This window comes from Trichogramma pretiosum, unplaced genomic scaffold, assembly GCF_000599845.2.
Source record: "Trichogramma pretiosum strain Unisexual culture from Peru unplaced genomic scaffold, Tpre_2.0 scaffold65, whole genome shotgun sequence".
NCBI lineage: Eukaryota > Metazoa > Arthropoda > Insecta > Hymenoptera > Trichogrammatidae > Trichogramma > Trichogramma pretiosum.
Window position 1 is genome coordinate 905,639 of NW_019641689.1, and position 14,033 is coordinate 919,671.

General features: G+C 38.5%; 1 protein-coding gene across 1 annotated transcript; it reads left to right on the forward strand.

Annotated features, from left to right (window-relative positions):
- The first annotated feature begins 7,233 nt into the window (after positions 1–7,233).
- Positions 7,234–8,502, forward strand: LOC111694277. Its single transcript, XM_023461754.1, has one exon. The coding sequence runs from the start codon at positions 7,234–7,236 to the stop codon at positions 8,500–8,502; it is 1,269 nt and encodes a 422-aa protein (XP_023317522.1).
- The last annotated feature ends 5,531 nt before the right edge of the window (positions 8,503–14,033 follow it).

Sequence of the window (14,033 nt, forward strand, 5' to 3'; positions counted from 1 at the left end):
CAATGGAGTATAACTTTCCATTGTGCCAACATAATGCATCGATGTATTTATCCCTGGCATTTCTTCCATACCTTCATTATCTAAACTAATCAATGAACGTATGTTTTCCAAAACATTCGTATAGCCATTAGGAGGGCTTTTTATGTCACGAACATAATACTTTTTTATCCATGGAGTTAATTCTTGTAATGCAATAACGTTCTCTTCGTTATTTTCAGTAGGTTTATCATTCATAAAACTATTTCGGTCAAGCTCCTCGCTTTTGTTGACAAAAATTCCATCTTTTACTTGTTCCAAGTGCTCTGCATGAAAATTATTTTCTTCAAAAGTCAACAAATAATCTTCATAATTAATTTCTGGAAAATTCAAATCCTTGACATTTCGGAACTGTAGTAGAAAGAAAATTTGAAAAATGTAAAAAAATTATAAAAATCAAAATCAAAATAATATTCATAGTAAAAATAATATTAATTGGTAAACTAATTAATATTTATAGGGAGTTAATTAATAATTAACTATTTCTAATTAAATGTTTTTTCTTTTAGGATTTGAATGCTTCGAGACCGCTCGACCTTATACCGTGAATCCCATCTCCTCCCCTCACCAGCCCACTCTATATAGTCCGGAGGCCCAGAGGGTTCTCGTAGCCGATGTGGGAAATCGGATGGAATAAGGTTTTTTACATTTATTTTGACCCCTTGAAACCGAATATCCCGGGTGGATTTGCGCCAAGTAGTCCCAAAATTGTTTATCAACAAAAAATTGTTTAAACAATCAAAAATGGGTTTTTAGTTAATTAAAAATCATTTTATGTTACAAAATTAGCAATTTTAGCTACTTTTCAACATTAAAATCTTTTGACCTAATAAATATTTTTAAATTCTGGATGAAGTTTTGGAAAGTTAAAATCCTTATCTTTCAGATAAATATAATAATAACTCAAAAATAGTCATTTTTAATTGTTTTTCAACGATTTCCAAAAAAAATAATATGGGTAAAAACACAAAAAATGCCCTAGTGCCAAGCGCAAGCAGCGAAAACGGCCCGATTGCTCAGTTTTCGACTCGCTCGTAAAGGGTTCAATAAAATTCAGAAAAATAAACAAACATAGGTTTTCGATAGGTTTTCACCTCAGCTTTCTACTGGTGAGGTCGAAAATGCCAAAATATGCCTCCATAATCTCAAAAAAGGGACTTGAAGATAAAACACACTGTAACTTCCAGAGTTCAAATCCGATTGACTTTCTGGACAGCTAGATCGAAAGATCTCGCGATTTTACCTCGGAATAGATCATAAAAAGGAGATTTTTTATATATTTATTGGCGGTGAAGAGAAAAAGAGCTCACGGTCCACCGTTTTCGAGCGCCTCGGCCTGTGTTTTCGCTACACTTTACATTTCATTATCTATCGGGTGTTACTTTCGCCATAAACATAAAAAAATACAAGTTTTTTGTGTATTTATTCCTCATCTTTCCAATGGTGCAATATTTTTTGATACATAAATCTTATCTACCCGTTTTTTCTTATGTATTATTATACATTTAATGCTCAGCTTTTTAATATTTTGAAAAAATCAGAGAATGACTCTTCGTGTGACCAGAAAATTATAAACTATCATTGCAGTTGCTCAAAAAGGGCTCAAAAAAGTTACTGCCGAAAATTCAGCTGATTCTGAACGTTTTAATGAAGATTTATTAACATCACTTGTACTACTTTAAGCAGACAAGATTGTAAAACCTGCTTACAATGTGTTCATCAACAAACAGCTAATGTACAAGTATCAAGAACAATTATTCGCTGATGATGGTGTCATGTCAATCAAAGATGCTGATTTTGATGAAATTGAAAGATTTAACCCACGTTATTAGTGGAGAAACTGTCAGAAGATGTAATTGCATTAAACAGGTTGGTGTGTTGATTTTTATGCTCAGATGAACAGTTTTTTTTCTGTGTTATAATTTTTATATTCTCCTCTAGATGAAGCTTTTATTATCATTATTTGTTGTGCTACTCAGCAAATTCTTCATACCTTATGCTTATTAACATCTACAGACTGTGAGTCTACAATTGTTTATGGAGGAGGATGCAGTGAAATAATGATGGGTTGTACTGTCAAGAAAACTTCTGCCGATATCCCTGAAAAAAAAGCTGTTGCAATGGAAAATTTTGTCAAAGCTCTTCAAACACTACAAACTACGAACTATCTTTACTAATAAGGGTGGTTTTGATTTTCTATGAGCTCACCTTATAAGCGAACTTACAGCTGCTCATAAATCCAAATTTGCCCTATGGCCTTGGTAATATATACTTTTTTCTAATATCAATTTCAGGCATTTCCTGCTGTGTCTCTTGAATAAATAATCACTATTAAATTTTTTTTGGATATAGATAAAAGAGAGGTTGTTCGTATGAAATTGGTGAATCTTAGTTAGTCGAAATACAAGTACTTCTTCAGTGCAGCTAAAGCTGCTAAAATGATTCCTCAGAGTTGATAATATCTTTAAAGCAGCACTCAGGAAGCGCGTACCTGATCCCAGCTGTTATTTGTTTACTTCTTTAACAGATACATTCATGTATCTGCATTGCCTTACATTGCACTTATTCTTTAAAATCAAATAGTAGAGAAGTTCATATTCTTATTATCCATGTATATGCTCTTAGTAAATAATAAAAAACATGTAACAGGACTGACTAAATTGTGAAACTGCTGCTGAATATAGTAACATACTTTTATATTAAAGTTGACAAAACTTATTTAAAAATGAAATAAATATGTGATAATTTTTATGTTAAAGTAAATGAATTACAAAAAAAATCATTACAACTATTTTTATATCAAATCAAATTCTTTAGTTATAAGTTTTTGTCGTACATTTGAAACTTCCTACCTTTCGTAAGACATTTTAATCTTCCTACTTTTCGTAAGGGGCGTCAAACTAACGTTTGAGTCGCTCGAAGACCTGATGGGTCGATAATACTTGCAAGTCTTACAGTATTTCAAGGTCAAGTGCTTTATTTCTCTCAAACTTCCTTGTGCAGTTCGTCAAAACAACAGCAGCTTATGAGATCATTGCCATTTTTCCGGCGAAAAGTGACGTTCTGTACATAAAGAATGTCTATTCTAGTGAGAACTCGAGTTTCCGCCAAACCGCATCTTCCACTTTTTTCTCACTTTGTACGCAGTCTGACCATGTCAGAGTATCTGAGTGTCGAAAACTACACTAACTGACGTTTGAATTACTCGATGACCTGACGGGTCGATAATACTTTAAAATATTAGAGTATATCATGGCCAAGTGCTGTATGTCTCCTAAAATTTCTCGGCCGTTCGTCTAGATAACAGCATTTCATGAAATCATTGCAATTTTCCGGCGAAAATTGGATTCGTACATAAACACAGGCAATACTAGTGAGAATTCAAATTTTCGCCAAACCGCGTCTCCAACTTTCACATTACTTTGTACGCAGTCCGACCATGTCAGAGTATCTGAGTGTCGAAAACTACATTAACTGACGTTTGAGTCGTCCGATGACCTGACAAATCGATGATACTTGCAAGTCAGTGAATATTTCATGGTTAAGTGCTACTTCTCTCTCAAACTTTCTTGGCTTTCCGTCTTGATAACAGTGTCTCATAAAATCATTGCTATTTTTCCGGTGAATAATAAATAATAATAATGGATAATAAATAATCATTTTCTTATAACTCTACCGTCCATTCGTTAGAACCCAAGTTGTGTACAGTCAACCACTTCTAATAATTTTATCCAACGATTAAGATTGTTATCGCAGAGATCGTCTAAGGAGGGAGGTAGAATATCAAAATGGGCTTTGGCGAGAGTACGAGGTGGTCATAATTTCAAATATCCTAATCGAGCTTGAAAGAAAACTTAAATAGCTCAAGCAGCCAAGCAATACTATTATAATTAATAGGATTATGAGAAATTCACCGAGAAATACAAGCCGAAACTGTCAATAACGAGACATATATGAGCGAATTAATTCGGTAATGCAGCCCTACAACATTGACTGAAACGGGATTAGTCGAAATATCATAGTACGAAAACGCACCCGAATTCTTCTGAGTTCCGTTAAAAGCGTCAGATGTCGCAGTGCGTAAGATTTCTATTGCCATACAAGCGTTACCAACCTTTAAAAATTGCAGGTTGCGAAAAATCGCAGTCAATAACTTTTAATAAAAGAATTGTTTAATTGAGAATTGTTCTGTATTCTGCAATTTTTTTCTAAAAAATGTGAAAAAATTGGAGAATAGGCCTTTGCATCTAAAAATAGATCATTTTTGCTATTTTAGCCTTTTGGCACTGTGCGCAAGGTTCAGATCAGAGTTTTTGGATTGGAAGATCCTGATAGGTCTCAAAATCTTCAGAAAAGTATCCGTTACGGGCTGAGTTTTGTGGAATTTTGATTTAGACCTTCATATCAGTTCTATTATTCAATGTGTTCTCAAAAACATTGATAACTTTTTTTTATATCTTGCTTTATTCACATCTGTTGGCATACAAACTTTTTTATAACTCTAATCAAAATTCCACAAAACTCAGCCCATAAAGGATACTTTTCTGAAGATTTTGAGACCTATCAGGATCTTGCAACCCAAAAACTTTGATCTGAACCTTGCGCACTGTGCCAAAAGGCTAAAATAGCAAAAATAAGCTATTTTCAGATGCAAAGGCCTATTCTGCAATTTTTCACATTTTTTAGGGCTCAAAGATGCCAATTTTATGTTGAAAATGTAAATTGACATTAAACTTTGGCTTATATGCAAAAAATGACAAAGAGGAAAGAATTGGTGTATGACTCCCCTTAATCAGCCCTCGTTAATTTCACCCTGGCTCTGTCGTATCACCTCTGGTCCGCATCATGGCCGTGCTCTATGCGCGATTCTGTGTTTTTTTTTTGCATGCAAAGATACCTTATTGTCTTGTAGAAGAAATTGCCATGGACGCGCTGAAAAAACACAAGTACTTTGGAGCACGACACAAGTTTATATCCATTAACGTTTCATTCCGTATAAATACGATAGTAGTTTCTACTTGAAACAAATCCAAGCGTAAAGTGCTCGCAACTTGGTTAATCTTATTAGAATGACTTCGCACTCTGATTGCTCTGATAATCAGTAGCTCTCATGGATGGAGATGCTTGAACCATGTCATGATTGAAGGTGGGTGATCAAAACAGATGCTATAACAACAGTCACCCTTATCGAGTCGAACTTCCGGTCATTGGCATTCCAACCAGTACCCTCTGATGCGGTAATCCTAGATGGCTCGGAAGATTCGCTATAAACATGAGCTTTGAATTTTATAGGATGAATATTAAGAAATGACAGAAGAACAAGTGGTATTGTGTATAGGGTATAGAATACCGTGGCAGTAGCAGTGTGTGCGTGTATGTATGCGCTCGTACCCGTCCCAGCTCCAGCTCGGCTCTCGGCTCTAAACCGCTATAGACGTGTTTACGTATTGCTCTACAAGTATTGCTAATTTTACCTAGTAAAAATCGGAAGAAAAATTTGGTTCTTGTTGTGGACGGTTACAAATAGTGATCTCTATAAGTTGAGTTTTTTTAAGTGCGCTGTGGTCTACGTACTTTTCCTGCAAATTTAATAAAAGAGTTTTGCTACTGAGAAGTGTGAAATTTGCTTAGTCAAAACTTGTTGACATTTGTGAAAGATCGATTGCCCGCTTAGCCAGTGTACGTTGTTGTCATTATTGACTTATTGTGTATTCATTGAATTCATCTTGAGCGTTATTTACTATGGACATCAGGAAATTTGAATCTTCGTCTGATTCTTACAAATTAATTTTTATCTTCAAGCTGCTAAATAGTAACAATGACACCACTCAAGCCTTATTATCGGAACTAAAATGCGTGAAATCGGAAGTCGCCAAGCAGAGTAAACGCATTGAGGAATTGAAAGCGGATAATGCCTTTCTGCATCGTGAGGTGTGCAGTCTAAAATCAATGCAATACAACGATACTTCGAGCACAGAATTGAAAATTTGTGGAATTCCATCTGTTTCATCGAAACAACCACGTAAGATTGTTGATGCGGTCCTTGACCACCTGAATCTAAGCACTATGAAAGGCGATGTTATCAAAACTCGTTTACTACCAAAGTCGGATGACCAGAAAAATATGAGAAGAAAAGATCCCACTTATATCGCTACTTTCAAGTCTACTGCAGTGCGAGACTTTGTAATTTAGACAAAGATAAAAAATGGCCAACTGAACTAGGGAAAACTTTTCAAAGATGATTGCTCAGACTCGATAATGAATTTGTACGCAGTGGAGTCTCCCTACATACACAGACTAAAACGTCAAGCCAGAGAATAAGCCAACAAACATAATTATTCCCGGATATGGATTCGAAATAATGCGGTTATTGTAAGCAACGATGATAACTCTCCACACATATCTATAGTCACCGAAAATGATCTCAGCAAGATCGTATGAAAAAATTTGAAGTAGAGTGATTTTTATCAATGAAGAGCCTGTGCTTATATACCTTTTTCCTTTTATTGAAAATTGTAATGTAATTATAATTGTTTTATTAAGAAATTTATTGCATTAATTGAAAATAATTGTACTACCTAAAAATTGATTGTATATATTATTTTCACCTTCCATTGTGTATTAAATAATTTCTAATGGGTATGAAGGTGGCACCCAAACTTCAACGTTCCTGCCAATGAAACGCGTCAATGAAACACAAACACGAATATTAACAAAAAACGTCAAAGTTTATTAAAAATTGTCGCTAACGTTTCGCTGAGTTAATCAGCCTCCTCAGAGCGATTGTTAGTAGCGAACGGCTACATGTCAACTGAGAGAAAGTTATGTATAATACAAAAACATCGATACACATGAGATCGCTCAAATTAAAATTATTTTAAAATATTGAAATAAACTCTGTTGAGTTTGTCAATATCTTCTTTCTTGTTCAGCACATTGCGTTGGTTATTGATATGTATCATCTCCCAGATCATTCTGGGCCAATATTTTGTTTCTCTGTCTAAAATCCCAACTTGGTCCCACCTCATATCATGACCGGGGTTGCGTAAGGTATGAACATATTGGCCTTTGAGACCAATTATTTCTCTCGTGGGTAGTCCGACTTACATCGTGGTCAAGTTACTATACGAAGAAATCGTTTCTCATGTCAAGCGACCAACGTCACACATCAACAACAGCTTTGATTTGAAAGAAAAAATGCATAGCATAACCATTCCTCCCGGTTACATTTTCCTATCTCTGGACGTCTCAAGTTTATTTACGAGTATTCCAGAGCGTTTGGTCTTAAATGCTTTGGACAAAAGATACACAGAGTTGTCACAGTCTAGATTGTCGTTCGATAAAATACGCAGGGCGACACAATTTCTGTTCCAGAACACGTTTTTTGCCTTCAACAAGATCTACTACCGACAGAGGTTTGGCACACCTATGGGAAGTCTAATTTCGCCACTGTTTGCAGACATAGTCATGGACGATCTCGAGCAGTGGTGTTGGAAAGAATTGGAGAAGCTTGGCTGTAATGTACTTTTTTACCATCGTTACGTGGATGATACCATCCTCTGCGTACACGAACAGTACATAAGTTCGGTAGTTCGTTTGTTCAACAGTTATCACCCGGCATTGAAGTTCACTTACGAACAAGAAAATCGAGGACATATTAACTTCCTGGACATGACTCTGATTAACCGTAACGGTAAAGTGTGCACAAATTGGTATAGAAAGTCGACCAACACCACAAGACTCCTCTCCTTCAAGTCAAAACACTCGACCCAACAGAAGATCAATATTGTGTACAACTTGACTGACCGAGCCATTTTGTTGTCTGACAAGAGTTTTCATGCCAGCAACTTAAATTTAGTCTCCAGCTTGTTGCAACTCAATGACTACCCACGGAGGTTCATCGACAAATATATAAACATCAGACTACAAGAGATCCAAAGGGAGAGGTTGATTCGTGAAGACGAAGTTTTGTCTGCCAAGATCGATGTGAGACCCTTCACTATGTGTTTGCCAGCGGTGGATACCTTCTTTGATCGGTGCCTAAACATGCTGAAGAAATACAACATCAAGGTTATACCACTACAGGACCGATCGATGGCTCCAATTATAAAACTTGGCAAGGATCGTGTAGAACCAATGGATACCGCTGGTGTGGTGTACCAACTGCAATGCAACAGCTGTGATACTCGTTACGTGGGCGAGTCAAAAAGACCTTTAAAAACGCGGATAAAAGAACATGAACGAGCCTGTAAAAACAAAAATCATGATTCAGTCGTGGCGCTTCATACCTTACGCAACCCCGGTCATGATATGAGGTGGGACCAAGTTGGGATTTTAGACAGAGAAACAAAATATTGTCCCAGAATGATCTCGGAGATGATACATATCAATAACCAACGCAATGTGCTGAACAAGAAAGAAGATATTGACAAACTCAACAGAGTTTATTTCAATATTTTAAAATAATTTTAATTTGAGCGATCTCATGTGTATCGATGTTTTTGTTTTTCGTGTATTATACATAACTTTCTCTTAGTTGACATGTAGCCGTTCGCTACTAACAATCGCTCTGAGGAGGCTGATTAACTCAGCGAAACGTTAGCGACAATTTTTAATAAACTTTGACGTTTTTTGTTAATATTCGTGTTTGTGTTTCATTGACGCGTTTCATTGGCAAGAACGTTGAAGTTTGGGTGCCACCTTCATAGCCATCAGAAATTATTTAATAAAAATTAATTGTTCACGTGCTAAAGATTAAGTTGAAGTGCTAAATTTTGCAAATTATCAAAATTATTATTGACTATAATCTGTCTTATATGTTACCATGATCTTACCGGACTTATTGTCGAAAATTTTTATTATTATTATTTGCAATTTCGTGAAGCTGTTTGAGACAGCTCAAATAATTTTGTTCTACTTTGTATAAAATTTTTGCCAGCCAAACTGTCCCGTAGGGATTTGGCTTCAATAAATGTTAACTAACTAACTCCAAGCAAAGGAAAAACTTCAATTTTGCAATCGTCGATCGAAAAACTCCGAGGTGCTTAAAGCGATTAAGACTTTCGCCTCTCATTCTTCGCCCCCTCTCAGCTTTCTCTCTCTTTCTACCGCTTGCTAAGTCCGCGAGTGTCTAACGAAGCGAGCTTTCGCAGAATATGTGTGCATTTAAGCTCGTATTTTGAGGACAAAAGAAAAGGGGGATAGTGAACTCGCGAGCGTGTCCAAGACATCATATTTCGGTTGAATTTTGGTAATTATTAATTGCAATCGGCCCTTTGACAGTCTGTCATGTTACTCGTTCTGGCTATCTATGCTACAGCAGCCACATTGATAAAGTTTCGCTCTCTTTATAATAGAGACTCGCACTATGCAATACACATATGGGGCGATGAAAATTTACAACGAATAAAATAACATGACGCAGTGAATAAGAAAGTTTCTTGGCAACGAGCGGCTGAGCTACACACAGGAACAGCAGCAGCAGCGGCGGATCTCGCAGGTCACATATTGATATTCGCTTAGAAAAAAAAGTTGCTGCCGTTGTCAGCTGCTGTTATTATTGCTTCGCAGACGTCCAGCCCATGAAAACTTGAGGCTAATCAGAATGCAAAAATAAATTGCTAGTACGTGCTATACTGCGAACTGGGACTCCCTCTCTCGAGTTGGTGGATTTTATAATTTAATACATGCCCGCGGCTATACATGTAAACAAGATAATAACACTTTGGCACTTGTATAGGTGTGTTTTTTTTTCTACTCCACCCCATTCGGATACTCACCGGTATCCGCCGTTAGGCATTGCTTCGGTGAGGCCGGGTTTAGTTGAGCATTTCTGCTACTTCTGTTAGTCGTTGTTTTTCCATACATCCCCCATCTGTCGCATAGTGATATGCGACGATTAGGGGTTCATTGACTCATCTTTTTTCTACTTGGTGAACCTCCGATCCCGCACGATGCCGTCGGCGATTGTCGTATCCCCTTCTTCAGAGCCGTCTACTGCGTGGTCAAACATTGCTGGCATCTCCTCCTGAGTTAGACGTCTTTTTAGGACTCGCTGTCTAGTGCCATCTTGTGAGTGTGGTTCTCGCCTCTGCCGCCGATGGCAAGTGCCCAATTTGCTCTGTCGGCGCCCTCTTGTGAGTGTGGTTCTCGCTTCCGACTTCATCATGGGAGTGTTGTGCTCCATCTATTGCCAGCCTCGTGAGTTCTCGCCTCGGGCTCCTACTTATGGTTATCCTATCGCTTCCAGCTCGCACATTGATCGGGGTTTTTAACCGCTTCGGAGGCTGATGACATAGCCCGGGTCTTATTTTTGCATGTTACCCGCTCAGACTTGGGCAGTAGAGGAGCACCAACGAGCGTGCCAACTGAAGTGAGTTGCAACAAATACAATTGTGTCATAGGAAGTTGGCTGCACGAGGCTCGTTTAGCTAGCCGCCGAACGCGGTATCAAACTCATTAAAAAAATGATTATGAAAAATCACGAGAAAAAATTGTATAAAAACTTTGAAAAAAATTTCTAAACGCAGTAAAATGCAAACCAAAACTGGCAACCACGTAGCCCAACTCGGGTATATTATTTAAAATATTGATCTGTAAACCAGAGCAGTAACTCACCTAGTCCAGCTGGCTTATATTTTTTTAAACAATTAAACTGCAAACCCAAGAATTTACCCACGTAGCTCAGGGTGATTATTATTTTGATAATAGGGTGACTAAAATTTTGCACTGAGACACAGCTGTTTCCGTGAGTTTTTTTCGTATACTTTACGAACATCACGCGGCAGATGCGTAGTCGGTGGCCCGCCTATCGAGTGTCGAGCGGGCTGTGGTACTACTGAAACCGCATCTCACGTCATTCAGGGCTGTCACCGCACTCATGGAGGCCGAATACTGCGACACGATGCAATTTGCCGTATCGCAGTCAGTAGCCTCCGGCAGTTGGGATGGAGTGTCCGGCAGGAGCCGCACTTTCATACCAGAGAAGGCTTGCGGAAGCCAGATATCGTCGCTGTAAAGGATCAGGTTGTCAAGGTGATCGATGCGCAAGTCATCAGCGCTTCATCGTCCCTTGACGACTCGCACCGTCGAAAAGTCGCCAAATATGATACCCCTCACATTCGTCATCAGGTCGCCAGTGAGTATGGGGTCGAGAACAATAACATCTCGTTCTCTTCGATCATGATCTCCTGGCGGGGTATCTGGTCCGCTGCTTCCGCCGCGAGTCTGTGCGAGCTCGGATTGAGCAAATATTTGGATTCCATCACGTTTAGAGCTCTCCGTGGTTCGTACATGAATTGGCTCCGGTGGAATAAAATGACCACGCACATCAGTGGTTATACAGGTATTAACTCTGCAGGTCGAAGAGAAGGCATAGGGTAGCCTTGACATCATCTCGCGCACATTTTTTGGAGAACGTGGTCTCCCACCATCTAAGACGGCACCACGAAATAAAGCCACGTCCGAGCACTTCCATCGCTCGGGCAGATAGAGTTTTAGTGGGTATTCCCTCACCGACACAAATCGGTTGAGGGCGAGTCCCACACACGGGGAGGTTCGGGGTTTATTTCAACTCAAACCTCCTTGCGGTGCGTAACGCATTTCTCTATCTATAAAAAAAAAAAAAATTAAAATATTTTTTCTTTTGCGTTTTCTGGTGATTAGTGTTTTTGGCCACCTCTTGTCATTTTCGCGTGGTCGCGTACACTTTATCCGAACATCAATGCTCATTGCTACTACTTCGGGTGAGACGATCGAGCACGCAGATTGCTATGCATAAACAGTTAAAGACCGATTCTTTTTCATTTTTAGTTTTTGCCGAAATTGAAATCATAACAGTATTGTTTGAGAGTGATCTATGAGCTCAATCGTTTCACCCGAAGTAGTAGCCGTGAGCATTGATGTTCTGAAGAAGTGTACGCGATCCTGCTGCTAAAACTCAAACGGTGCCCTGTGAAAATTACAAGTAGTGGCCAAAAATACTAATCGCCAGAAAACGCAAAATAAAAAAATTTAATACGTAAAGTATACGAAACAGCTCATGGAAGCAGCTGTGCAAAAATTCAATAAAATAATTTTGAGTTTAAAATGTATGTAAGCTCTTTTTATTTACATACCAGTCAAGCTGAGCTACGTGGATTAATTCTTGGGTTTGCAGTTAAATTGTTTAGAAAAATATAAGCCAGCTGGACTAGGTGAGTTACTGCTCTGGTTTACAGATCAATATTTTAAATAATATACCCGAGTTGGGCTACGTGGTTGCCAGTTTTGGTTTGCATTTTACTGCGTTTAGAAATTTTTTTCAAAGTTTTTATACAATTTTTTCTCGTGATTTTTCATAATCATTTTTTTAATGAGTTTGATACCGCGTTCGGCGGCTAGCTAAACGAGCCTCGTGCAGCCAACTTCCTATGACACAATTGTATTTGTTGCAACTCACTTCAGTTGGCACGCTCGTTGGTGCTCCTTGGCTGCCCAAGTCTGTACCCGCTCCACCTCGGGCACGGGCTCAACCACACCAGGCAAAAAAACAAACCTCGCAAATTCGCGAAGTGGGGATCGAACCCACGCCCTACGGCACACCTTGTATCAGCAGGCAAGAACTATACTCACTGAGCCAAGGAGGCCAATCATTGTATAGGTGTGTGTGTGTATGTTTTTTTTTTCTACTCCACCTCTTGTCTTTCTTCTAGCTGAAACAAAAAATAAAGTTTTATAATGATTACATGATAACAATATTATTATTTACTCACCTAATACTATGCAAATATCCTTATGGTTTGCTGTATTGCAGAGCGACACATGGGGCAAGGCTGTAGCAGCAACGCCTGACTGCAGTCGTAGCAGCATATGTAATGCCCGCATGGCTAGAAGCAGTGCGACTTCGGCAGATCACGGCAAATGATACAAATAGCTGTAAAAAAATGTTCATTAGTAACATAATTAATACCTAATTAGTAAAAAAATTAATACCTATTTCTGGAGCATCGTTTTCGGGTGGACGTGGTACAGCAGCGACAGCAGCATTATTTACTATCATATCGGGAACATCTGGAACGGCAACAAGGCCAACGCTGATTGGATGGGGAGCTGCAACCGCAGCGATAACATCAATCGGGTGCATAGCGAGAGCATCATTTACAGGCTAACGTAAGAACACACGCACTGCATTAGCATCGAGAAAATTATTCTGAGGCACATCTCGAACACTGAGTGCTACCGGTCCATCGTTCATATGGGTCACATCGTTCATATCGTTCATCGTTCATCATTCTTGGTCGACAACTGAAAAAACATGAAGAAAAATTAACTGTATGTTTCATCAAACTTTACCGTTATCGCCAACGTTGACACATTTTTCACATAGTGGCTAGGTATATATAGACATAAAGTTGCGCCGTGTTCATCGTATTTATAAATAAATTAGTATCTAAACGTACCCAGTTTCAACGCTCGTGTTTTGAGATGATCTCTGGCCACATCGCCATTGTAATCTGCATGAAGCTCTCTTAATAAATTTAATTGGATCAAGTATTAGAGTATTTCATGGAAAAGTGCTTCTTTTCTCTCAATCTTTCTCGGCTGTTCGTCTAGATAACAGTGTCTCATGATATCATTGCCATTTTCCCGGCAAAATTTGAGGTTCTGTACACGAACATCGGCGATACTAGTGAGAATTCGAGTTTCTGCCTAACCGCGTCTTCAACTTTCACATTTCTTTGTACACAGTCAGACCATGTCAGAGTATGTGAGTATCGAAAACTACACTAACTGACGTTTGAGTGGCTTGATGACCTGACGGGTCGATAGTACTTTCAAGTATTAGAGTATTTCATGGCCAAGTGCTTCTTTTCTCTCAAATTTTCTCGGGCAGTTCGTCAAGACAACAGCACCCCATTAGATCATTGCCATTTTTCTGGCGAAAAGCAAGGTTCTGTATATTGCAAAGGAACTTGATTTATTTTGTATAAATATGACCCCTTATCGCCTTCGCGCGG